This window comes from Perca flavescens, chromosome 15, assembly GCF_004354835.1.
Source record: "Perca flavescens isolate YP-PL-M2 chromosome 15, PFLA_1.0, whole genome shotgun sequence".
NCBI lineage: Eukaryota > Metazoa > Chordata > Actinopteri > Perciformes > Percidae > Perca > Perca flavescens.
In genome coordinates, this window is record NC_041345.1 from 12,742,656 (window position 1) to 12,769,920 (window position 27,265).

The following is a 27,265-nucleotide window of genomic DNA, read 5'->3' on the forward strand; positions in this document are numbered from 1 at the left end:
CTCACTGGGGTCCAAACCAAGCGTACCCAACGTGCTCTAAAACCAGCGTAGTGACGTAACGTCTTTGTGTTGGCAAATCACGGTGAACGCTGGGCGGGCATTGTGAAGCTGTAGTTGAGTGTTAGCAGGCTAACTAGAGAAAGAAAGCTAACTAATCGTGAGAGTGGAAGTGGAGCTAACGTTAAAGGCAACTGTCAAAACAGCAAGGGGAGCAGTATTAGTGAAGTGATAATTCCGTGAGATGACTAGCTACATGAACAGATGTGTAGCTAGTTAATCAGAGACCGTGTTTGTCAGATGCCCGAGGAGCATTTTGGATACTACATCGATTGTCCCATTTCCAAACGGAAACCATTTCTGGACAAACAGTTCGTAGCTAGCTAGCCAGCTAGCTGAATCATCCAGGAGACTTTTCATTGTCACCTACAAACCCAAACTGAATGTTTTGTCTGTCATGAGTCCGGCCGGGTGCTCCCATGTGAACGGTTATAAAGTGGATAATTGGAAACAAAATCTTCGAGTCATATACCAATGCTTTGTTTGGAGTGGTACTGCTGAGACCAGGAGACGCAAGGTAAAAACACAGGAACTGCAACGTTAGCTTCAGAAACAAAAGTGAAATAATTTGAATGTGGCACAGACCGACACAGAACTGGAGTGCAAATTATGTCCCACGTGAAGCACAATCACTGAACGCGTTGAACAAAATTACGGGTTTAGTGAAAGTACTCTTGTAGCCATAATGTTGCTAATAGTAGGGTTAGGCAGCTAGCTGGGTTATCACCGGTAAGTTAGCTAGCAAGACTCTGCTTGGTGAGCTGCGGAGTCTGGTGGCTTTGCTATTTTAACCGCAACGTTTAATTTCTCTTTACTAGCTCGACCAATGTTTATTCAACCTTTTTTTCGTGAGTCAATTGGCTAGGTTAGCTTAGCGGTTTTGTCTGATAGATGCTGAACTGTTAGCTGCATGGTTAAACTTGGGTTTGAGGAGAGTAGTGGCCATGGGCTAACATTACCACACTAAATGTACCCATTGTGTCTCCACACGCACGCATTAAGGCCACATATTAGCGGTTCTCTCTTGGGCATCCCAGGTCAGAGTTTTTTTCTGCACTGGTCATTCAGTCAAGAGTTTGGATGCTGGGACGTCAGCTGATAACTTCATTGCCAATTTCCTTTTGGGCTTATCCCACACCTGCTCGGCCTACACTGCTCCGAATAGCTCTCAGTAATGTGATGTCATCACCGGACTGTGTTGCAGTTTATTTCACTTTACCACCATTTCTCTTCCTTTTTTGTCAACCAAAACTTGTTTTGTTTTTGTGCCATGATGTTCATTTTAAAAAAAAAAAAAAAAACACTCTTAAATTTTACTGTGGATTACCAACATTTCTAGGTTGCTTGACTGTTATAAAATTTAAAAAAAGAATCCATGCTTCTCTTATATATGTCATACATTTTTATGTCGTTGTAATAAAATAGGTGCTTCAGAGTGATGCAGGATGGACAGAGCTGGTGAGTTGATGCTTATCCCCTCCTCATCTTCACTGACATACTGTAGTTCACGAGCTGGCTTGCTTTCTCTTCTCTTGCTCACCTATCTGTGTGCCTCAGTGCCTTTTCATTTAATGGACTGAATATTAGATGTAAACCTACGTAGTGGAAGAATTCAGCCCCATCGCTGTATCTGATGTGATACACGGTTACAGCCAGTAAGATTACTGGGTGGGAGGGTGGACAATGAGCAAAACAGCCAAAAGCATAGCTCAGTTACGTTGCAGGCATGTCGAAACAAATAGCTAGTGCAAAATGGTCGATGACCCTTTTGTTTATACAGTGTTGTGACATGCTTCGGTTTGAGCACAGCTTTCACATCGTCTTTTATTAATGATTTTTAAACCCTGGTGCGCATCAGAATTTAAAAAGAACTAGAGAGCATCTGAAAATGTCTGAGACAGCCCTAAAAGGTTATCAGGCAGTGTGGTGGGGGACACTGCAACACTTACCAGCATTTACTAAATGTTAATATTGACGGTCTTGTTTTTTCCTCACACTCTACCTGACAGGAATGCAATCAACAGAAGCTCAGTCAGTCTATCACGGAAATAAGACTGGTCAGCTTTCTATTGCTCACTTCTTAGCAATTCACAATGTTCTGCCCAACCCCGTAGGCATGTTTAGCTGTTACAAACCTTCCCTGTTGCTTAATTTTTGGAGAACCATTTCTGTATCAGTTTGGAAAGCCTCACTGTCTCAGTACCCTTACTGCTACCTTTTTTTTTAAGAAGATGACCAGCGCCATGACCAGTGCTTCAGCAGCAACTACCACTTTTCCCCTAAGATTTACCTCTGACAAAAACACTGTCTCTGCCATTTTGAGAGAAGCAATGACACTATATCTCTCTCTCTCTCTCTCTCTCTCTCTCTCTCTCTCTCTCTCTCTCTCTCTCTCTCTCTCTCTCTCTCTCTCTCTCTCTCTCTCTCTCTTCCTCTTCCCTTTTTTTCTACCATGCCCGTGGTGGCATGCTGCATGAAAACCAGCTTGCTAACGGTCATAGTCTTCAAGGTTAGATGGCATTTAAAGACAATTTTGCATTAAAACTATTTAGGTTGCGCTGTCGTGAACTTGATTGCATTGTATTTGTATGCTCTGTCCTCATCAGTCCATGTCATCTGTCAGTGCAGTTAGTATTTTTATTTAAAAATGAGCACCATCTAGTTCCTCTAACATGCCACTGCATCGCAGTACACCCGTGGCCTTGGAATCTTGAAGTAATCTTACATAACTGACAATAGGCCTTGTCATTTCTCTGTCATTGAACTATGGCTGTGTAATACCAGTACTGTATCCAATTGTGAAATTTTAGTTATATAATTACTTTTACAGGTGTGATGTAAGTGAAAAGAGAAGGGCAAGCCTCTGTTTGTATTTATTTATATTAGCAATGCAGCTCTGTATTTGTTTTCTGTTGCTTTACTGAATACAGTTGTTTACAATTAGAGTTGATTGACAAATAGGCCTGTCGCGATAGTCAGTATATTCAATATTGACTTATCGCACGATATATGGAAATGAGCTCGGTAGCTTTTGGTGACGCAGTATATAAAAATTGCTAATTTTTATAATTGAAAATAAAGAGTATATTCATTTTGAAATACAAATGAATGTTACCAACATTTTAGTCGATCTGTCATCTCGTCTTTCTGTGTCGGAGGCAGGGGCGGAGCTCAGGCAGCGTCTACACACACACACACACACACACACACACACACACACACACACACACACACACACACACACACACACACACACACACACACACACACACACAGAGTGACAGGTCAAGAGAAGACGTGAACCCACTTCCTTATAGGCCCTATAGTGTTTCGTAACATCTACAGCCAGTTAGGAAGTATAAGTCCCAATGGACTTTGTTACAAAGCCGCAATCTTCAGTTCCGGTGTGGGAACATTTTGGATTTAAGCCGAATGAGAGAGGAGAGCCAATTAACGTGGACGAGCCGGTATGTCGACTTTTGTTGAAAAACCGTGGCAGCGAAAAAAGGCAACCTAACTATCCTAAAAAATAACCATCCCACCCAGTTTTCAACCTGGGAACCGCAGCTGGAGGTGGAGAGGGGTCTTCCAGACAGTTATCTGTTACAAATGCTTTTTCCCGGCAGTGCAAATATAAAAGTGACAGCATGAAATGGCGCACGCTCACAGATTGCATAACATGCTATATAGCCAAAGAGATGCAGCCATTAAACACGGTCGAAAAAAAACAGCATTTAAAAATATGCTGCAAACTTTTGACAAACCTTTGCCAAAGAAAACATACATCTCCCAAACTGCCATTCCATCTTTGTACAACGAAGTAAAAGACAACATTCTGAAGAAGATAAAAGACATCTCCCTTTACTCTGCCACTACAGCACTTTCTGTTAACAAAGGTCTATTTACGTTTTATAAATAAATAAATAAATAAATATTCTTAAGAATTAAATGTTCTTTGATCTTGGAAAGAGTGTGCTTGCATCATTTTGCTATAATATTGTCATTATGTAAGCAGTGGCATAAAATGACAATATCGTTTATCCCAATTAATTTTGGGACAATATATCGCACCACAAAAAGAAGTTATCGTGACAGCCCTATTGACAAATAGCATTATATCTCAGTTTTGCTTACAAGAGCCATCCTTTTTAGCTTTGCGATGGATTTTGTTGCCAAACAGCTGTATCACATCTGTTAGTGTTTGTACCCATTGTTTTTGCTCTGCCCATCTGTAAACACACACTGATGGTACAGTTGACTGATACAGAGAGAAAGGAGATTGGCTCCTGAATGAAGTGTTCTCTCTACTGCCTAATTGCACTCCAGGATGGCTATATGGGAGTATGAGTCTTGTGTCTCACACCCCATCCCCAAGGCTCTTTACCACCTAACGACTCTTGACATGCAGAGCAGGTGTAGTGCTACTCCAGTGGTACACAGGCAGGGCATTCTCCTGAGGTGAGGCAGTCTTTGATTTTGTTTAGCTCTGAATTATGAGCTAGAAGACTAGGTGCCTTTTAAAGGCCCGGACACACCGAGCCGATAATCGGCCGTTGGACAATCTGGTGAGGTCGGTGACTCGAGTCTGTTCGGTGTGTTCCGTGCCGTCGTCCGTCCGAGGAGCCGTCGTCCTTCATTTTGGCCAATTTGACATGTATAATCGGTGGGGCGGGCACTGCCGGCAGTCGGACTCAAATGACCCATCTGATTGGTAGAGTGCTAAGCCGGAAACGGGGAGCGGAATGAGCGTGACTAGAGTCTCTCAAAATCTGACAAATCTTTTAAACTGACCTTTGTCGATCTAAAATGAAGACAGATTCAGCAACTGCATGGCCTATTTCTCGCTTAAAATGTTTTCAGAAACACGTTTCGGTGAACTATTTTAGTACAATATGTGATCATATTCTGAACAAGCCGCCATGACAGTCTGTCTTTGAATTTTCAAAGAAAACAGACCCACGTGACGCGTTCGTCCAATCAGCTGCCGCTTTTCAGTTTTGGGCAACAATACAGATTAGCGCCGCCTGCTGTTATGGAGACGTATTACATCTCGTCTCTTCGGTGTGTTCTGAGGCATTTTTTTGACCAACTCGGGGAGACTGATCAGTCCAACTGCCTTTTCTGCCGACGGTTGGCCGTCTGGTTGGTGTGTAAGCAGCTTAACCTCACATGCTGCTTTCTTAACATTGTGGAATAAAAATACACTTAGAAATCCTGCATCTGTCCGGGCTATGTGGAAATGGCTATTTGAATAGATGTGGCATTGAGAGGTATGATTGTTAGCATGCTTGATAAAACAAACTTATCACTGCACTGCTTACGGCATATTCTTCTCACAAGAGTACAACAATAGCAAAAGAGACACCTTATGCATAGAGGGAAGTTGAAAGTCATTGCCATTCAGAGACTGAGGGATATAAAAGAAGCATTCTGACATTGTATTTAGACTTGGTTTCATTAGCGAATGCCTTTTATCCTTAATTGCAGTTTTTCATCTCTTCTTCCCTTCCACCTTCCTCATTTCTTTTTTCCTTTTCCTGTAGTCTGTCCTCAGCAGCCTCTCTGCAAGCTGTCATCCTCTCTACCTCAAGCTATAATCAATTCCCAGGCGATGTGCAGAAACTTTATAGTGGGAAATCTGTCACCTGCTCTGCATGCACAATCTGAAACCCACATGGGTAACAAATGGCAGAGCGAGTGCCAGATATAGGAGTTTACAAAGATGACATCACCATCCAGTGTGGCTTGGGATCTGCTATCCTTAATTAGGAAAGATTAATTAATAATAATTCTTTTGGCAAGTTGGTCCTAGATGAAATGCTCCATTCGCTTGGGATGTGCCTGTGTGTTTACACTAACACAGTGTACGAGAGTCTGCACGATGGAGCTGTTGTATTTGACACAAATGCTCCATGGAGAAAACCTTAAATGCCTATTGAGCAGTGTATTAAAGATGTGCAACTAAGGGAGATGGCAAGAATAAACCAGTATGCAAAAGTGTTTTCTCTTTGGTTTTAATGGACATTCACTCATACATGATTTTCTTTTGTGCATCTGTGCTTCATTAAATTCTGTTCTGGTCGAGGTGTGCTGCATGCCATATAGCCAGAGGGGCTACACCCACCGTAGACTGTCAGTATGTGTCATGCAACAAAAAATGGCTCCATTTGCAGAGGAGGAACTATTGTTCTGATGTACTTCCCCTTCTATCTTCCTGGGTCCTTACTTTCATTCCCATCTTTAAATCTATTATTACTGTGTTGGGAGTGTATGTTTAGTGGATCTAGTGAGTAATTATGATTGAGTATGGCACGTGAGCCTTTGTCTGCACAGATTTCCTATGTTTCCTCTCTTAATTGAGATTCACGTTACACCAGATTGCCATGTGCCATTTAAGCAGACTTGCACAGCAGGATGTTGGCACAGCTTGGAGATAGAAACCTGCCCTTGCTTTAAAAGTTGCATCTATTCCTCTTTAGGCCCAACTCCAGTCATACTCATAATTTATGGTTTGTGAATGGCTATGGTGGTGAAGGGATAGTGTGAATATTAATGAAGGTCATGGTTATGTATTTTGTGTGCTGCCCCATCCAACAAAATACTGTATTTACTGTCTATAAGAGAAGTTTCTATGTCTACCAAAAACACTGCTGCCATGAAGGAATCTGTCATGCAGTTAAACCAGAGCTATTATATTAGGTTGAGTAGAAATTGGATGAGATGAATGCAGGGTGGGTGGGTGGGGTTGGTGGAATTTTACAGTCATAACTTCTTTGAAGAATTTGCTGTCACTTTGATTAAAGGGCTAAGGGTGGTGATTAGAGCGCTGACTGAAGTCAGCTTTTTTATCTTCTAGTTTTAATAAATCATATATGATCAGAGGAACCATAACCCCCCACAAGTGAAAAAACCCTTTCTGCTTGTAGTGATGGAAGATGAGAGAGAAAGCGTTTGCAAGATGTTGCTGGGAATTTCAGAGGTAGGAAAATGAATATATACATTTTTTTTTTCCAAGGATGACACATTTACTTCCTTCTGTCACTCTTTTCTCCATCCTGTTCTTTACACACACACACACACACACGCCAATCCCAGAGAGCGACTGATTCCTGTGCTGAGAGCAGATCTCTTTGTCAGATCCTGCTCTCTTACTCATCAGCATACGTTTGTAGCACCAGGATCTATTCCTCCAGCCTCTTCCTAGCCCTTGCATGTTACGCTTCTCTGCTCACTCCCACACTTTTTCTTCCTCCTTTTCCTTGCTTTTGCTTTTTTTTTTCCTACTTGAAAACCTAGTTCAGCCCACGATTCTCATTGCCTCTTGATTATCCCATTAAATTTCTGCAAAATAAACCGCTTGTATTGTTTATCTTTTGTTATTACACAGCCTTGTTGAGTACTAGATTTTTGATTCGGCATTCTACGGTTTTATTTTTGAACCCCTTCAGGCTGATTCAAGACCCCTCCGCCTCCATCACCCTGTCGTGGTTCTAATACGCAATAATGACTGACTCGCTCTGCATTATCCCTTACGTAGTTGTTACAATTCTAAGATGACATAAATTATACACAGCGTTGTTAAACTGCTGTACTACTACAAATTTACCTGATGAAGGTCCAAGACCGAAACTTATTTTCTAAATAAATTAATGCTTGCGTAATAGTCAGCGTGCGGGACTTTTTCTAAACTGCCATACTAAAATATAGTTTTCTGTTCACAGCTTATTTTTTTCATTTAAATAATTGGGTCCTGTGAAATTCATAGCAAAGCCTCTAATCCTCTCATTTTCCTCTTTTCCCATCCTGTCCTTTTCCTTCATCCCTCTGCTTCATAGTCAACACATCAGTGGGTTTGGTGATGTCAGATGTTGGTTTCTGGCCCCCTTCCAGACCAATTTCTTCCATGTCTGTGTGCTTTCTGTCACTCCCAGGTCTTGTCTAATGTGGCTTTTGGTCTGTCAGTCACTGTGGCTGTGGCTCAGTGACTCAGACTAAACAAATGGCACAATGTCTGTAACTTCCCATAGTAATGGGCCTGGTGTGTCACCTTGTGGTATCCCTTTCGCATGCTATTGCCTCCCAATTTTTCAGCCTCAAAGAATCTAGTCTCCCACAGATATTGAGCATCTTAGCATAAAAGTATGAAGTCGCTATAATGCACATGAAGGCTTTGTCATAGTACTGACTGTGCTCGGATGTGCTCTACCACAGTGCTTTCATCCTTGCTGTGTATTTTAGTTCAGATATGTTGAAGGAAACTGCAATTGACTGAGAGCTTGGTCTCCTACTATGCATTAGCAATCTTCCACTAGGGAGCAATCCTGGTCAGGAAGATGCAATGCTTACATAAGCACAAAAGTGATACATGGTAAACAAAAAAAGCAGCATTTTTTAATATAGTTATTGTAGCTTCATATACTACAGTATGTGCATTGGCCATGTATGCTTTTAAGGCTTAGTGAGGTTTAGTCTTTAATTTGAAAATGTTTGTCTGGAGGACGAGCATGACTTTGCATTTTGATTAAGCTCCTCACTTTAAGCTACGTCCAGCTCTCTTCTCCGCCCCTCCTCGCTAGACAAGTTCACTTTGACTGATTTTCTCTTCCATCTCTCCTTCTGACCAATTCACTTTTTTGCCCTCCCCTTTAACTAGAGATGGTACTTCTCATTTGACTGTCCAACAGGCTCTGGAAATACATCACCGCTTCAAAGCACGCTGGCGATGGCCAGAACCAGCCAATGAGGCTGCTGTCCAGCCCTCCCTTAGTACGACCATCTGGCTAATGAGCTGTCAGTCACTCCCCAGGGGCCGGCCAAGCCCAAAACCAAGAGGCAATCAATCTCTTCTAGCGTGGACACTCAATTATTCCCTATTGTTAAAACCTTGGGCCCAAGTGACAGCTTTTCTTCGGACTAGGCATTTTGTCTGGAAATGGTTCTCTGTCCTTGTGAAAAAGGTGAAGATTGTGGCATTAGACCCATGCAAGATAATTTATTACTTAGTTCTGCTCAATATATATTTACTTTTAAAGACTGCAGTACACTAATATCCCCACTGTTTTCTGCAGGCAGTGCTTATAGATTTTCCTGGAGGTAATGTTCAAGGCTCTGTGAATCCTGATTGGTGCCATGAGAATAAAAAAGAAATTAACTACTTGTGATCTAATGAGATCTGAGTCCAAGGGGACCATTCAGAAGCTTTGGGTTATTGGTGTCAGTGACATCAGGGGTCTCTCCTCAAAGTGTGTGTTTTCTTTTGGTGGAGCAGGGCGTTTGTGGGCATCTGGTAGCTGCAGGGTTTGTCAAGTGATCACACACCCTTTTGTTAAGCTGGAGCGAGACTGTTTACCATCTGTGCAGACAAACACACTGCCGTTGGCATGGTCCTCCCCTTTTGCCGTACATGTTTGTCTATGTAATTTTTTTTGCAGCCTTGTTCAGTAGTAGTAGTTGTATCTTAGCTTAGTTCCACTCCATCCTCATTTTATTTCGTTTTATTTCTTGTCCTGGAGATGGCAAGAAGCTAGACTCCATACACTGGTGCTCATGGTTTAGCTATAATGTCCTTATAGCAGTGTGTGACAGTATGAGCTTATAAACTTCAAACTCCACCAATCCTTCGTCCCTCCCACAACTTGGATTAATTTGGATGAGGTGGGAATACATTCTCACGCAAATACCATATAGCATGTCATTCTCAACAGAGGTTACAATGAGCTGAAGGACAGAACTACGATGAGAATAAGTAAGATTTGTATTCTGTGTGTCCATAGGGCTGCCTACTAAGACTGTATTTTACAAGCCAGGCATTGTCATGTGGGGGTAGTGGGAAGTAAAGGGGGGAGGGTTCTGGAGAAATTCTGTGTATCCTTTTTGTGCATATTTATAGTGTGCAGTACGCATGTTAGCCATTGTTAATTTTGTGTGTGTGTGTGTGTGTGTGTGTGTGTGTGTGTGTGTGTGTGTGTGTGTGTGTGTGTGTGTGTGAGCATGCACAGGCTTATGAGTGTGAGGCAGCTTGGTGAGTCACTGCTCTCACAGCCGTGCTCTCTACCCCGTATTGACTCTCTCTCCCCTCCCCACTCTGTTCTTTGCTGCAGCAGCATGAGCGTGCTCCATAGAGCCAGACCTTTGTCCACATCATAATCGTTGTCGTCCGTTTCTCTTCTCCTCAGTTACAGCTCAACACATTACTGGCTCTGTTGGAATATATTAGGGATGCACCAAATCCAGATTTTTGGGGTTCGGCCGAATACCGTATCCACTGGTTAAGATTCTGCCAATACTGAATCCTACTCCCATCCTCAGTCCATTAACACAGTAAACACATTAGTGAAGTAAACAACGTCCACAGCAGTGTATTTTTTTTTTCTTCCTTTCTGTCCTTTTGCCGTACCTGAAGTTGCTGCATTTTGGCTGCTGTATGTAGATTCCTTCATGCACAACTCGTATTCTTTCGGCTGTTTCATACACAAATGGTTTAACAGCGGCGATGTTGTGTATTGTTTGGGGTCCTTGCCACCACGAGACAAATCGGCATTGCAAATTGAACAGTCCACCTACGGTAAAAAAAAAAAACTTCCCTTAATCAACGGCGGCGCCATTACGTCGACTAGCGTAGCGCGCGTAGGGTTCGGTGGAAAAGAATTCTAAGGTTTGGAAGAAACCGAACCCCGTCAAAAAGCCCAATATTTGGCCGAATCCTGGATTCGGTGCATCCTTGGAATATATGAGTGCGTTAACTTAAATGCTGAGGTAGGAATAATGCAGTCAGATTAAAATAAAGCAAGAGAAGATGGAAAAGCTGAGTATGGATGTTACTTTATTTAGATTTATATGTATGCACTAGAACATTGGATAATTCATACAGTACTGTAGTTGTTGGACATGTGTCATTGTTATCTGAAGGCCACTCAGTGGACCCACAAAGCATGTAATGCTATCGTATCCTCAAGTTGAAGATGTATTGGAGACATATTCATCCAGTCTATGCCTTTCTGCACCAATCGACAGCCTTGTACATTAGTGAGTGATTCCCCTAACGTGTCTCAAAGGTAGCATCCAGATGTGAGATGCAGCCTAGCACAGCACGAACGTGAGCTTGTTACCTGTCCGACCCTTTGTTCCAGTCGTCTGTGCCAGCGGTGGATCAATAGCTGATCTAATAGAACATTAAAAGCCCTGGGTGCAGAGAAAGGCAGGACTGCTGACACTGAGGAGTAGATGGCCTCTGGACCACGGTGAGAGGGAGAAAGAACAGAGAGCAGAGAATGATTTTCTGCCTGCTATAGGGGTGTTGAGGCAGGGGAGGGTGAGGGGGTGCGTGGCATTGGCAGGGTTTCTTGTTTTTGAATTGGAGTCCTGGTGCAGTGGGGATCAACAACTTTGCTGCTTAGGTAGGATAGGCTCAAAGAGGCAACTAAAATACATATTTAGGAAATCGGTTGAATTCACCTGTGGGGGCCCGTCTATTTACCTTTTGCTCGTGCATGTAGGGTTTCATTTAGAATCTAAAAACACCTGTCCTGCTTCACTCTATGCCTTTAATCTCCTCTGTGCCCTCTTTTGCTCTTAGCGTGACAATGACACAAGCTCTACCTCAAAAGTTCAGAGTCTGCTGTAGATGTGTTCAGTTTAAGTGGCAGTTAACACTTTGTTCCTTCCCTTTACTCACCATACATCCCTCTTGGCAAAGCACCCCTCGCTGATTTGTTTGTGTCCCCTCCTATACACCCATTAAGAGCTGGCTGCCTAATAGACCAATATGAATACAAATCGAGCTTAGTTTCTGTGACCCTGAATATCCCCTACACTGCAATGTCATCACAATCCAGCCCACGCCTACTAATGCTCTGCCAAAACGCAGACCTGACTGTGAGTTTTGCGGTCGGTCTCTGCAGCAGTGCATAGTAGCATTTGTCTGTTGTTTCATGTAACACCCCTATCCCTAGCCTACCATGATATGAGCAGATTAATATTCAATTACTTCTGGTACGCTCTGACAACTTCTCCATACAAATGGATGTCTGTGCAGGACTGTTATTTCAATCTTGCACCCACCTGCTCCGATCATTTCCACACACTCCCACAGATGAGCTTTACAAGTTTTGCAGATATTCAGATCTCTACCGTGACAAAAGTTTTATTGATTTGTCTTATCACACATATAACATCTATTTTTTGATTTAAAGAAATGCACATGGAGTTACTAAACTGTTTATTAAGCCATATTCAGAAGAGCTTTATTATTCCTTTTTCTTTTTTTCCAAAATAAAATCTTCAGGCAGTATAGTGGCTAGAAAAATGGATCAATTTGTTGTTCATCAGATTAAGATTCAGAGCAGCAGTATTAGTGTTATTGTTAATATATATAAATGAGATGTGGATTAGGGATGGACAGTTTGTGTGACATTTTGACTATCAAACAAATGTACGTGAAACAGAACTGTATTTGGCAAGGCATTTGGATGCACATAGTTTATTGGAGCACAAAGCATTTCTGCATAGTCGAGACCAATATCCACCACCATCCGTGTATGAATATGTGTGTGATTGGCAGGGGTGTGAATCTTCACTGGTCTCACGATTTGATTCGATTACGATTACCCTGTCCTCGATTCGTTATCCCGATGCATCACAATGCGCCACCTCCTCAATATTATTATATATTGCTACACATTGTTTTCATTAACAAATTCAAGCAGTCAGCTATATCTGAACTCCCCTTTTTATTGTATCTGCTCTTAAAATAGACCCTTCCTCAATGTAGCGGAGTCTGAACACAGCAGAAAAAAGGCTAAAACAAGAAAAGCATCAACCGGAAAATTAAAAAGTAACATCAATAGGCAATAATCGATTATGGTCTGTCATTGCATCGATGCAGAATCGTCCATCACCACCCCTAGTGAATGGGTAAATGAGAGGCAAACTGTTAAGCGTTTTGTCTGGGAAGGTAGAAAAGTGCTATATAGATCCTGACCATTTACCATCCTAATATTGGCCTCATTACACTGACTGCCCACTTCCAACCATATTATATACTGAAAAGCCTTTGTTCGCACCATTTGTATTGGTTAAAGCTTTGTGATAAATTAAACCTAAGATGTTGTGGCCTTGGATGTTTGAGGTTTTAAGTCATCCTTTGAGTTAAGTGGAATAGTCAATAATTTTATTATACCACACAAGTGGTTTAGGTTTTAGTTGTGTTATCCCATTGCATAGACTGTTATGTGTCATCCAGAGAGAAGGAAGTGAAACTGACTAGCACAACTTCTTTTATTTCTCTTCAACAACACGCTTTAATGTTGTTCATACAGTTTCAAGTTATGCTATTGTATCTCTAGTCAAAAGATAGCAGTAGGCAGACAATCCTGTAAAGGGCCCTTACGTTTCTGTCTAATAGCTTAAGCAAGGTGTGTAGGAGTGGGAGTCTTTCTTCCAAGCTAGTTTCACACAGTGTACCTGAAACTGAAAACTGGTAAATCTCACCAGCCAATAGTTTCTTTCTCATTTTGTTTCTCTTCACCTTTGCTTCAAACCTACTTTCCCTCTTTCTCTCTCTGAGTGGGCGACTCATTGCGGCATGGTCTGCACCCTGAAAGGCTTTGATTAGATCACTCTCTTTTCTCTCTTATTCAATTTCTCCCTCTCAAAGCAGGCTTGCAGACTACATGTTGCTGTGCTTTCACTCACATTACCAACAGAACTGTATAGGTAAAGCATTTAGTGTAATCACTGCTAAAAATGCATTTGCTAAAGTACTTATTGTGAAATGATGGCGTCTTAGTACACAATCTGCATGTTATAGGCTACATTTTTTAAAGCGGCAGAAGTGAAATGGAATTGGGTGTATTTGTCATACTGTATCACATCTTCTAATGCAGCTTGTTCGAGCTTTGGAAATTATAGTGTGGTCTAGACCTACTCCAGCTGTAAAGTGTCTCGAGACAACTCTTGTTATGATTTGATACTATAAATAAAATTGAATTGAAATTGAATTGTTCGGCCAGTGTCGCCTCACGCAGCTCCACCACAATTAAGGCAGATGTGAGTTGCGCATGCGCCACTTTGCGCCTGATAGCCTACAAGAACCTGCTAACGAGAGACATCTGTAATGTCAATACAATAAAAATGGACCTACATAACGAAGTTCGTTTACTGCTGGCTACAAGTTGGCAATCAAACACAATAAAGGCTGTTACTTGAATAGCGTTTGAGCTAACGTTAGCAATCAAACAATCGTAGAACGCTAAAACGTTTTTTGAAATGATTTCCATCTTCTGTTTGTAATGACAAAAGTTTATTTTATGGATTTCACAAATTTCAGTATGACACGTTATGCCGTAAACCATTTAAATCTGAGCATGCGCAACTCACATCTGCACTCGACTCACATCGGGCAGTGACAAGGCCTATGTTGCTGTGTTTATTAGCTTGACTAGTGTTGGATGCTGTGACACCTGTTAGAGAGGGTTTGGGGTTTGTGTGTGTTAAATGTGAGAGCTCTTAGACAGCTGTGGTCTTAAGGCCTTCATAATGCAGTTCCAAATGAAGATCCAAACTCATGTACATGTGCACCTGTGCACACACACAGCATCTGTATCACATTTCTGCCCAATAAATTGTGACAATCTTCACCACACTTGTCTGCCACACTTTGTTCAGTTCATCTTTTCTCTCCCTTTTATCACACTGCATTTCACTACTCAGACTTGGTCATGGCCACTCATGCTAGACCAACAACCCTTCTCTGTGCTCCCCTTTCATGCAGTTGTTGTAAAACTTTCACATATATAAAGTGTAACCACCAAACCTAATCTGAACTGTGCATAAGATGGGGACCTGTGCAACTGTTCAGCCCCTGTAGGGCTCATTTATTGCAGGTTTGCAGAAGATGTCAGGCACTCTTAATCTTCACTTTCTCTGGGTTACCTCTGGGTGCTGTAGTCAAAACAATTACACACACTCCAGCTACTGTTAGTGTGTGCTTCAGACAAATTCTGCTTGCCTTCTCCAATGTGCCTGCCAAGCAATAAATCCCATCATGCCCTGCATGTGTTAGCGAGCGAAAGATTCAGTGTGGCATTATGTTGATATTCAACTGCATTGAATTTGTCAACAGGCCCAGCAATCTTTAGTTTGTCTTCATATCAGGTCAATCACCGTGTCATCCAAAGTGTTTGCGTGACTGACTGGAACACAGAAATCTGATTTAGTTGGCAGAATGTTCCACTCTGCCTGCCTATGCCACTCTACAGTATAACTCAGGGCTCTGTCCTGCTGCAGAGAATTTTCTCACCACACTAACTGTCCTCTCCTTTTTTGCTCCCAATTCCTTTCCCTCCTCCAACCCCCTTTCTCCTTTGGGTCTTTCTTTCCAGGCCAAGTCGTGTATCTGTCACATGTGTGGCGCCCACCTGAACCGACTCCACTCTTGTCTCTACTGCGTATTTTTCGGCTGTTTTACGAAGAAACACATCCACGAGCACGCAAAAAACAAGAGACACAATCTAGGTAAGCCACACACTCATTCAACTATTTAAGGAATCATTCTGAAGCATATCTGAATTGCTTTTAAGCAACAAATTGTTTCATAATTCTGTGTTTAAAAAGGAAATCTCCCATGATGATGATTGCACTATATCAGTATGTACACTATATTGTCCCTGCCTACATCCAAGGATCAGTCCCATCCTGTCAGTCCTCACATTCACATGCACCCCCGTGGCCCACTGCAGCATAAGCTATTATCAGCGAAGGATTACAGCATTACTTTGGGCAACTTCCTCCTCTGAGCCGACAGGAAGCTAAACCTCACTCTAGCCGCAGCACATTACCATTCTGGGGGGGAGCGCCTTAGCCAGTCGAATGTCATGGGTTTAAGTTTGCACTCTCCCTTTCATACAGCAGCAAGAGACGGGTAGACATTGCTAATTCACAGCTACCAGAAAGCCTAGCTTCAACATTACATTCCAATTATGCTATATAAGATAATGACACTAATGAGCAATATTTTGATATTACCCTGACAAGGACTACTAAATATAGAAAATCAGGGATACGGTAGGGTGGCTTGGTAGTTGTCTGAATGGCTTTAATTGATTTAATGCATTTCAACAGTTTGGTTACACACACACCCCAAGTGAACGGCCACAGTGTTAATTACCTTTGAGCTTTCCACAGGAGCCTCTCTGACACGGGCACTCTGTTCTTCTCCATCTCTAATCAAATTAATCCAACCTCCCTGTCTTCCTAGATAGCAAGCTCCCTTCTTCTCAGAGCACCTTATTACATCTTATTCATCTCCTTTTCCTAACAACCTCACTCCTCAGGACTCCTTCAATATCTTCTTTCTGTCCTTTTTTTCTAGCTACATCCATTTTTTCTGGACGCCTTTCACATCTTCTCCTTTTCTTCCACCTCTCTGTCCTCTCATTCTTTGCTCTCATCCTTCATTTAAGTGAATAAGATTCATGAATCCCTGTCTCTCTTGTGCAGTACTCCACAGTCTGTATCTTCTTCCTCTCGCTCGATGATGTTTTTTCAAATTAATTTCTTTCTTTCTGCGTGATTTATTTATCTCTTATCTCATACAAAGAAACACACACACAACAAACACACAAAACACGGCACGGGGACAACAATATAATATACACAAGTCAGGTTTTCCACATGATGTGTTAGCTCACTTTCTCAGTGTGGGTAGCACCAAAAACAGAATGTCTAGTTAATGTAAAAAATAGGTTGTCACGGCAACAGAGCTGAGGTATTGTTGCTGTGGAGGTTTAGAATGGAAGAGGATGGTGTGTTACTTGAAAGCCCAGGTGGGGGTGGGAGACAAATACACCTATTCCATCACCGCTCATATCTCTTATAATTGCTTAGTTCAAGCAATGAGATGGAAACCTAGTGCGGTGAGGGGAAAAGGCAGGGCGGAGAAAGCACTTGTCTTGAGGCTGGCTGTGCCAGCGAGGTTGGACAGTAAAATAAAACCCAACGTGTGTTACTGTGGTGGAAAAATCTATTTGTAATTATGGTGCAATCTCTCTTTCTCCCTCTCTTTCCCTCCTTCCTGTTTCCAGCAATAGACTTATTATACGGGGGAATTTATTGTTTTGTGTGTCAAGACTACATATACGACAAAGACATGGAGCAGATTGCCAAAGAGGAACAGAGGAAAGCATGGAAATTGCAAGGTAGAGCATTTTGTTTTCTCACAGAGAACTTAATCCAGCTTTTGAAACAAGGCCACTTGATATCTCAGTGCCGTCGCATTTGTGTTCCTTTTGTATCCACAGGCATAGGGGAGAAATACACAACATGGGAGCCGACCAAGAGGGAGCTAGAATTATTACGACACAATCCAAAGCGGAGGAAAATCACTACAAACTGTACCATAGGTAAGCAATAGACTGCACTGTTAAGTCTGCACAGCTTTTCATTCCTTGACAGTGTGTGTGCTGTGGGTGTTCTTTATAGCTGTGTGTGTCTCTACATGTGCCTATGGCGCAAGTGTATTTGGGGTCACTCTTGCGTTTAATTGTGATACCCAAGGTCAACAGGACCGGGCAGCCCCACAGGCAGTACGCTGCAAAGACAGATCACAGTGTTCCCTCGCTGATGCTGTGCATCACAGCGGACCTGAATTTGTTTGTGTCTCCCAATAGCTTGTTTTCTCTCTGTTCTGTTGCTTTGTTTTCTTCCTGCTTCCCGTGTTGTGTCGCTCTGATTTTGTACATGTGCGTTTGCTGGTCTTTTTCTTTCCCTGTGCCCACTGTCTTTTGCCATTCTTCGCCCCCTTATATCTTTGAAGAGCTTAGTTGGTAGCTATGATTGGGCAGTAGACTGTGTGTGTTTATTTGTGTGTGCACACCAGGACCAGTCAGAAGTGTTAAAACTCTCGCTGAGAGCTCTCTTCCAGAACCAAACCTTGCTCAATTGGATTAGACCCAAGACCTCGCTGTGTCTCACCTGTTTTACTGGGCATCATTGGATCACTGTAGCTTTACTTTCTCACTCTAAATGAATCCGTTCACAGCTTTGGGGTCTGCTCCAGGATACACACTGTTTTTGCTGGCAACAAAAATACTGAATCTAAAAGTGCCAGTGGCTTTAATGTTTAATAACTATGCAGGCATTGTGTGTGTGTGTGTGTGTGTGTGTGTGTGTGTGTGTGTGTGTGTGTGTGTTCCCATATACGTCCACAACTATCAAATATTTACATTATCGATTAAGCTGCCAATTGTTTAGATTGATTGTGTAATAGTTTGTCATATAAAATGACAAGCTAGCTAACATCGTCGTATGCTTGTTTAGTCTGACCATTAACCTAAACCCAAATATACTGCATTCAGTCCACCGTCACAGCTGCAAATTCACACAATTGAGAATCTGTAACTAGGTTGTATTTGTCATTTTTGCTTGATAAGTGACTTAAATGCTTAATTAGTAATTTTAAAATAGTTAGTGTTAAGGAGTATCAAAATATCAATAATGTGTGATTCTTTTGGCTACAAATGCAGTCATGTTAAGCAAGTTGAGCACAGCTAAACCTCTGTGTCCAGAGAAACAGAGATCAGGTCCTTTAGCATAGATTTGAATTCCCTCCGTTGGCAGCAGTATGAATCCAAAGCACTGTCTTGTTTAATCTTTGTTGCCATGTTGCTCTCACACTTTTCTTTGTCTCTTCTTGTCCTGCAGGTTTACGAGGGTTAATAAACCTGGGCAACACATGTTTCATGAACTGTATTGTTCAGGCCCTAACACACACACCGCTGCTTCGAGACTTCTTTCTCTCCGACAGACACAAGTGCGAGATGCAATCAAACTCCTGTCTGGTGTGTGAGATGTCGCAGCTCTTTCAGGAGGTATGTTGCACAGTTTGTGTGTGTGTGTGTGTGAACTTGTTACATAGGTTTGTTTAATCACACAAATAAAAGAATAATTCATCATTTTGGTTAAAACCGAGCCATGGTTTTATTGAGAACCATATAATACAGAACATACTCCCGCAGTGTAACCCACTGCAGAAGGCTGAGTCACTGTTGAGCTCTTTTGTTGAGTCCAAAGAGGAAGGCAGAGAGGAGGAAAAAAAATCCTGCCTGAAAAGAATGTACAGAGCCACATGCTAATGAATAAGCAGAATGCAGTACTTACACTTTTATTGAACTTGGTCTGTCAATGCGAATTATGTTGCACAGCCACTTATAGCCACTTAATCTCAGCTCTTTGATACAAAAGTTTGGCATTTTACATCTAACAAACTCATTGGCCCTGGACGTTATGTAATATCTGCCTGGTCTGCTCCCACACTGCCTCGCTTTTTTCTTACACCTCTCACTTCCCAGTATATACGGGCCCACAGATGGCAAGTGGTGCTATAATGGGTTGAGTCATCACCCCCCCACCCCCCCCCCCACACACACACACACACACACACACACACACACACACACACACACACACACACACACACACACACACACACACACACACACACACACACCCCTACCCGGTCTCAGTTGGCTTAACCATTTGGCCACATAACTTATGAACGCGGTAATCGCTCACCTCGATCACCCAGGGAGGCAGACATTGATTGAGTATTCAGCTTTATGTGACATGTGAAAATTTAGCGTCAGTCATACAAGAAAACTGTATCTATTTAAACGTTCCCAAACACACACACAGAATCACCAAGTCTTCCTACCTCCACGCCCAACTCTCTAATTCCATTACTTACTTTCATCCCCCACCTTTGTTCTGTTTTTAACCCACCCCCAAATCGTCATCAAAAGCGGTCTTCTGACTCTGTGCGCGCACACACACACACACACGCACACACACGTTTTTTTTTTTTTTTTAAACTGCCAAAAAGGAGCAGAGTTTGTAAGATTCAAGAGACATGTCAGCGTGGCATGTTTTCCCCTCTCACAGCTCAATCAGATTTCAGAGTGAGCTGTGGAGAATAAAGCAAGGTGTGTGCAACATCTTTGTGTTGAGAAATTAGAGCCCTCTCTGGCATTAATAAGGTCTGGTTGGAACTTCATTGTAGTGTTTGCACCCTGCCAACTCTTGCGCTCTGCTCGGCTCTGTTACTTTCTTACCCACATCTCCTGACCTTGACCTGGATTGTCACTCACTCGAATTCCCATGACAACGCAAAGACTCCGCAGCACTTCACAGATGGATGTTTTTGCTCCAAATGCTCCCGCTTTCCAACCAGTTCTTCGTCTTCTGTCTTGCGCATCAAACCTCTCTGCTCTATGGATGTGCTGTCATTAGAGCAAGTGCTGTTAGGCGACACATGGTGAAATTAGAATTGTAGAAAGTAGCTGCTGAAAGAGTCAGACAATCACCTAGACTGACAGAATGGTTCAGCCATGAATTATAGATCACAGTGAGCAATGTAGCTATGAGATTGGCAAAGATGTGATAAAACATACTGCACCCAGTAACGCCTGGAGAATAAACTAACCAAACGCTCCTTTTCACCCTCACCACATTTTTCTTTCCTGCTCTCAGTTCTACTCGGGCCACCGTTCACCCCACATTCCCTTCCGGCTGCTGCACCTGGTGTGGACTCATGCACGTCACCTCGCAGGCTACGAGCAGCAAGACGCCCACGAATTCCTCATCGCAGCGTTAGATGTACTACATAGGCACTGCAAAGGGGACACCATCAGTAAGCTATATAACTATCCCCTATGTCATTCCCAGCATGCATACTGCATTTAGAGTGTAAGTAAGTCTGAAGGGTTTACTATAGATTTTTTTTTTTTTTGCATGTGCAGTCTTCAATATTTTCAGTCAGCCCAGGATTGCAGCTTGTTCACGCAGCAAAGAGCAGTGTTAGTTGAGGTTGAGAGGAGTGTGTCTGGGCCACCTTCTGCCTCTGATCCATCGTGTGGCGTTATACCTTAGATCTACCCATGGAGCACAGTGCCTTACTTTACTGGAAGCATACTGAAGGAGACTGGCAATAGTGTGTACCAAAGGGACAGGAAGCAAGCAGTGTGAGGAATGTCAATAGGCCCTGCTGCAGTGCAATGACAGGCTGAGTCACCCACAGACCTTGCAGTAATGCTTACTACTAATAGCTAGAATCCAGAGAGTTGCAAAGTGGCAGAGAGGCTGCGCTGCAGGGTAATGGATAAGTGAGAAAGAGGGCCAGACAGAGTCATTCAGAGGTGCTAAACAGGTTGTTGGTGTTATCTGAATGCCTATTTATACTTTCTGCTCTTTGTGGTCCACAGGAGACGACAATGGGAAGAAGGCCAACAATCCAAACCACTGTAACTGCATCATTGACCAAATCTTCACTGGGGGCCTGCAATCAGATGTTACCTGTCAAGTTTGCCAGTATGTTTGTGTGTCTATCCTGTGTGTTTGCGACTAAACAGTGTAAAAATGCAATTTACCGAAATAAAGCCCCATCTAAGATCTTTGCTGCCCGTTCATGTTGATGGCGCATCACATGAACACCTATTCCCCTCCTTATTTTCCTACCTTTTATGCTCATTCATCCATCATCCAGCTATCAATCCAATTGCGAGTCTCCACTCACCGCTGGGCTAATCGATGTGGACACCACCTGTCCTCCCAGAGTCGGTGAACCACTGAATGTGTCCTCTACACTGCTCTTATTAAAAGTCCCGGGCCCTGCAGAGCTGCTGTAAGGGCGGTTGTCTAGACAGCATCACAACCCAAGCGCTGCCATTCCCCTAGAGCTGTCCTGTCACATTAACACTAGCACGCTGCACTGAACTGCAAAGCACCTCGCCCAGACTAGCAGGCAAGCCGAGCCCAGCTCAGTGCCATGTTACCTGCCTCCACAGTGAACCGAGAGACTGCTGATGCAGAGCTAGTGATGCTATCATTCTGCTATAAATTAAACCCATCTGTAGTCATTAAACAACTTCTGTTGACTACAGATTACTCATGGGCAAGGCAATTTTATTTGTATACCACATTTCAGCAGCGGTGCAACTCAGTGTGCTTTACATAAAATATTAAAACACTGTTAGAAATTAATAAAAATGAATACAAAATTAAAAAGGCCTTGGGTAAGGCCTTAAGCAACAGAAAATGCATTCCTCAAGGCTTTTTCAACAAAAATGGTACCATAATTTTGCCATATTACTGCAGGGTTGCTCTCTTACCCATCATAAATGCATGCCTTCTTGTTTTACTAGCCACCTGCTGGTACCACTGGGTGTTACAGCACCATGACTCATCTAATCAACAGTAATAATGCGTACTGCATGCATTCTACACTGGAAGCCTCCATTTTGCCCGGGCTGCAGTCCATCACAGTCATTGGGCTGTAATAATACAAATTCCTTATGTAAGGCCAATTTTCTCTGATGTAACACTTCATTGAATTGTAAATGGACCTGGAGGAACAGTGTGTATATAATGCATGTGCACACACTCAATCTTCCAGCAGGATTAAACAAAAACATGATCAGAATCTTCAGAGGCTGCATGAATTTAAGCTTTTGTATTGCTATCTATGTCATCCTTTTATCATGACCTGTAATAAAGGACACACAAACCTACACGCAACCACACAGTATTTATTCAACCTTATAATACTATTTATTCAACTTCATAATCAAACTCCTTTTTTTTTCTGTCTAGCGGGGTTTCCACGACGATAGATCCATTCTGGGACATCAGTCTGGACCTTCCTGGCTCATCAACGCCTTTCTGGCCCCTCAGCCCGGGAGGGGATGGCAGCACAGTCAATGGAGAGAGCCACCTGTCAGGGTCCACCACTCTCACAGACTGCCTACGCAGGTACAGCTTCAGTCAGCTGACATCGGACAGATTGTCTTTCTTTTCTGGCTGTCCGGTTTCTCTTTTTATATGTGAAAATCAATTGGCAAGGAAAGGAGGGACTGCCATTTTCTACGTGGTTTCTTTCAATTGGCTTATTTTCCTGTATCCCTTCTGCCACCTCTCCAAATTTATGGATATCAATCGTTTCCGCTTGAAATGAATTTCATTCATCCCTCCACTTGTATGAGGGGTCACTTATTGTGTCTCCTCAGGCACAACAACCCTGTTATCCCTGGATCTCATCTTCCATCATGACCAGGTTGGCAGGGCAGATGTGACCTCTCATATCTCCTCTACTGCCTCTTGATTCTTGCAATTTCTTTTCCTTCTCTTCTTATCTTATTTCATTCCCTCTCCTCTCCACCTAATTCCTTTCCCCCCGTGCCCTCACTCTACCTCTCACATTCGTCTCATCCTTCCCCTCTCTTTCTCTCGCCTCCTTTCCTTCAGACTTTTTTTTTTTTTTTTTTTTTTTTTTTTACTGCAGCACCTCACACACCCCTAGTTGCTGCAGCAAGTCTCTTAAAGGTACAGAACTGGTTGGTGCTGTTGCCGTGGTGATAGAGGCATTGGCATTACCAGCAGGGCTTTGGGTTGGGTGGGCTGACATACAGAGTGGCTGCACCAGAACTCTGCAGGCAGACATGATGCACAAGCCCTCATACATCTTCAGATTCACTTCAGATCTGTAGGAGTAGATCTAGGTGAGATCAAAGGATTTATGTAACATAGCCATGATAATTTTCTTCCTCTTTTTCCCAGTTTTCACTTCCTGTCTCTTGTTTGTCCCACATGTTCTCTGCTCGTTCACACCCTCTCTTCTTCTTTTATTCCAACCCTCCCTCTGCAGGTTTACGCGGCCAGAGCATCTAGGAAGCAGTGCCAAAATCAAGTGTGGCGGTTGCCATAGTTACCAGGAATCCACCAAACAGCTGACAATGAAGAAGCTCCCCATCGTAGCATGTTTCCATCTTAAAGTGAGTCAGCCAATGAAAACGTACTGCCAATTATCACTTGTTACAATAGCTGTCACTGTCTGACAATTTTACTATTTCCGGCTACACTGACCTTAAAAATTTTAGGCCTTTTTAAAACGTCTTCACTGAAGCCGTCTAGGTCTTAAATTCTTTCAAACGGGTCTTAATTTTCCTATGTCCGTGTAACGCTACCTCTAATGGTCAATAAAATGCTCCCGCTGCGCTTTTTTAAAATTCCGTGATGTTTCGCTGTATAACGACTCAGATGACACCAAGATGCAACTTTATTTGGCGCATGTCTTTTTCGGATTGTACCACAGACATAAAACGGATTCTATTCTTTAGCTATGGGGAAGTGCAAGTTTAATTTAGGGCTTGGTTAAAGCCAGTTGCTAACAACGTATTTGAAGCCTACTGCTTCTTATGCAAGAAAGCCATTAAACTGGGATCATTGGGTGTACGGGCACTGGAGTCTCATGCAAAAAGTGAGAAACATCTAACTGCTGTGAAGGGTCTCCAGCAAACGAGCCTACTCCCGTAAGCGACATACGTGTCTCTTTTGGATCAGAGCCAGCGAATGAGGAAATCGGGGAATTGTTTCCGATGATGTAATGCTCTCAAAAAAGTCTTAAATTTGACTTGGTGAAACCCTGAAGTAGGGTTTCGTGATGTGGTTTAAACGATGATTCAAATCTAGATGCTTATTTTTTCATAATTTTATCCTATTTAGTTTTGATATCTTTTTTTTTTTTTTTTTTTTTTTTTTTTTTTTTAAGAACAGCACCCTTACATATTCCAATAAATAAATATGTTTATATATTGTAATAGATGCTAATTTAGTCCTGTGTGTATGCAGTCTTACATCTGATGGAGGCAAAGTTCAGGTTTTGCAGTGCTTTAGCTTTCTGGTACACTGTGTTCATAATTCAATTCAGTTGTTGGTGCATTACGTCCTACTGTGTAGCCCTTTCACCGAGTGTCCCAGGACACCCATGACTTCAATGAGTCGTGCCGCCCTCCGCTGGTCATGTTTTATTTATCATAACAGTATTGGGGGGCCTATAATGTATTTATGATATTCATAGGAACATGCTTCAGGAAGATTGTTTAAGATCAATCCAAGCCTGTTATTATCGTGTTATGAATGTGTAAATGTGTGACAGACAGGGTGGAAAACATGCATTTTCACTAGCTGTGTTTTATTTTGTATGTTGTAATGATGATTCCTGTTATTTCTAAATCCGTGTCCTCTCCCTCCCCCCTCTCTCACTTTCTCTCTTATCATGCTTCTGCCCCTTCCCCCCTCTCTCCTCTCTCATCCTCCCTCTCTGGCCATCTCCAGCGGTTTGAGCACTCTGCCAAACTGCGGAGGAAGATCACTACATACGTTTCCTTCCCCCTAGAGTTGGACATGACGCCATTCATGGCATCCAGGTAAGCCTCCATCTAAGCTTTTCTACCCACATAATGGATCTTGTCCCGCCAGTCTTCAAATCCAGATATAAATACACAGATGTTTCTGAAAGAAAAACCTGTAGCAGCTTATTTAACATTAACATATTACATTTTAATGTTTGTACATATTATATGATACTACATACTTTGTACTCACAGGAATTGCACACATCTGCATCTCTGCCAAAACAGCATTATTAAAGGCTCCCTATAAATATGTATATTGATTCAGTAAAGTGTGCAGTAGCAATACTGCCCCACCCTTGGCTGTAGCATCCATTCAGCTCTGTTCAGCGACCTAAAGATCATTCATAGATAGGATCATTCTGCCACCTAGTGGATTTATGTATCAGTGTAGCATGTTTACGCATGCATGCAGCTTTAAAAATGCTAATGTCTTGCTATTCTTTTTCTGTCTCTCACAGCAAAGAGAGCAGAATGAATGGGCAGTATCAACAGACGGTTGATGTATTAAACAACGACAATAAGTGAGTACCTTTTGAAAACATGTACTACAGCAAACCGATTTATTAACACTCTGCCGCTTCACAGCAGTACTGACAGTAGAAATTTCTCCTCTAGCATAGCAGCACATGCTAATGACCTGAAGCATCCAGCTGTGACTTCCCCAAATTAAATCAATTTGAAGCCTATTAAAAGCTGCTTAGTTTTCTTCATCCATGACAGTTACAATAGCTTTCATTTTCCAGGACATTTATGGGGAATTTAATGTCTTCATACCATTGACAGGTTGCTTGTAGTAGAGACAAGAAGTCAGTATGCAAGGCGCTCCCTGATGAGGCCTTTTATGCACAAGAAAGACCTGAAAGAGCATCAGTATGGGGTTTAAAAGAAATAAAGGTGCCCATATATTGGGAGGATAGTGGGGCTTTATGAAATACTTGTGTTTAAGTGAAGTCACACAACAGAACAAAGACAAATTCCCATCTTTGTCTTTTTATTTCCAGGTATTCCTTGTTTGCGGTGGTCAACCACCAAGGCACATTAGAGAGTGGCCACTACACCAGCTTCATCCGCCAGCACAAAGACCAGTGGTTCAAATGTGATGATGCCATAATCACCAAGGCCAGCATTAAGGATGTACTCGATAGTGAAGGGTAAGAATGGAAACAAGACATTAGCAGTGCTTCAAAATGTTATACAGTATGCAATTTGAATCAGATGTTTCTTTCTTTCTCTCCCCCCCCCCTTCTCTCTGTCAGGTATCTCTTATTCTACCATAAACAGTTCCTTGAGTATGAGTAGTCTTTGTGACCACTGACCATGAAGAACCACTGCTTCTAATGAGAGAGCCAAGGGACTGGGGACAGGATGAAACACAATTACACAAACCTACCTGAAACTCTTTGACTAACCAGTCTGCTCCTCCTGCTCTGGAGGACAAAAATAAAAAGACGTGTGAAATCATGCAACCTTTCAAAAGAAAACGAAAACAAACAAGCACTGAGCTACTTCTTGGCATCTACTTGACAAAACTGAATGAAGAGGAGTGGAGGAGGAAGAGTCAGGCGTCGTCAGTTCCAGGCTTGGGCAGAGTGAAGAGGCCTCACACCCCTCACGCTCTCTCCCTTCCCCTGGGGGGGCTGTCTTGAGTGTTGATTGGGCACATCTGGATTTTTGGATTTTACTTACAGTATTCTGACCCCCTCCACTACACACACACACACACACACACACACACACACACACACACACACACACACACACACACACACACACACACACACACACCATTTCTCTCCCATGGTGCTATCGTTTTAACTGACCAAGCATTTAACTTGATTATGCTGACCAAGCATTTAACTTGATTTGTTGTCATATGCATATGGGACTGAACGCAAAAAAAAAACTAGAAACGTATTATGAACTTTGCAAGGTATGGTTATGATTCTTATCATTTGTGAATTAGTTAA

The 27,265-nt window shown here is 42.5% G+C and overlaps 1 protein-coding gene across 3 annotated transcripts; it reads left to right on the forward strand.

Annotated features, from left to right (window-relative positions):
- Nucleotides 1–26,928, forward strand: LOC114569942 (ubiquitin carboxyl-terminal hydrolase 22). Of its 3 annotated transcripts, XM_028600106.1 has the most exons (14): nt 1–574; nt 1,483–1,515; nt 15,438–15,570; nt 17,139–17,252; nt 17,355–17,456; nt 18,757–18,923; nt 20,581–20,740; nt 21,312–21,417; nt 22,699–22,857; nt 23,750–23,876; nt 25,219–25,310; nt 25,757–25,819; nt 26,300–26,449; nt 26,555–26,928. In XM_028600106.1, the coding sequence occupies exons 1-14, from the start codon at nt 455–457 to the stop codon at nt 26,595–26,597; spliced, it is 1,569 nt and encodes a 522-aa protein (XP_028455907.1). In that variant the 5' UTR covers nt 1–454; the 3' UTR covers nt 26,598–26,928. The 3 variants fall into 3 exon arrangements, with proteins under 3 accessions (XP_028455907.1, XP_028455908.1, XP_028455906.1); XM_028600107.1 differs by lacking the exon at nt 1,483–1,515; XM_028600105.1 differs by lacking the exon at nt 1,483–1,515 and having other exon boundaries at nt 17,139–17,456.
- Nucleotides 26,929–27,265: the final 337 nt, after the last annotated feature.

Coding starts and splice junctions, on each gene's coding strand:
- LOC114569942 (XM_028600105.1), top strand. CDS start 455: ATGAGTCCGGCCGGGTGCTCCCATGTGAACGGTTATAAAGTGGATAAT. Junction 25,311..25,756: donor ACGCCATTCATGGCATCCAG/GTAAGCCTCCAT, acceptor TGTCTCTCACAG/CAAAGAGAGCAGAATGAATG. Junction 25,820..26,299: donor GTATTAAACAACGACAATAA/GTGAGTACCTTT, acceptor TTTTATTTCCAG/GTATTCCTTGTTTGCGGTGG.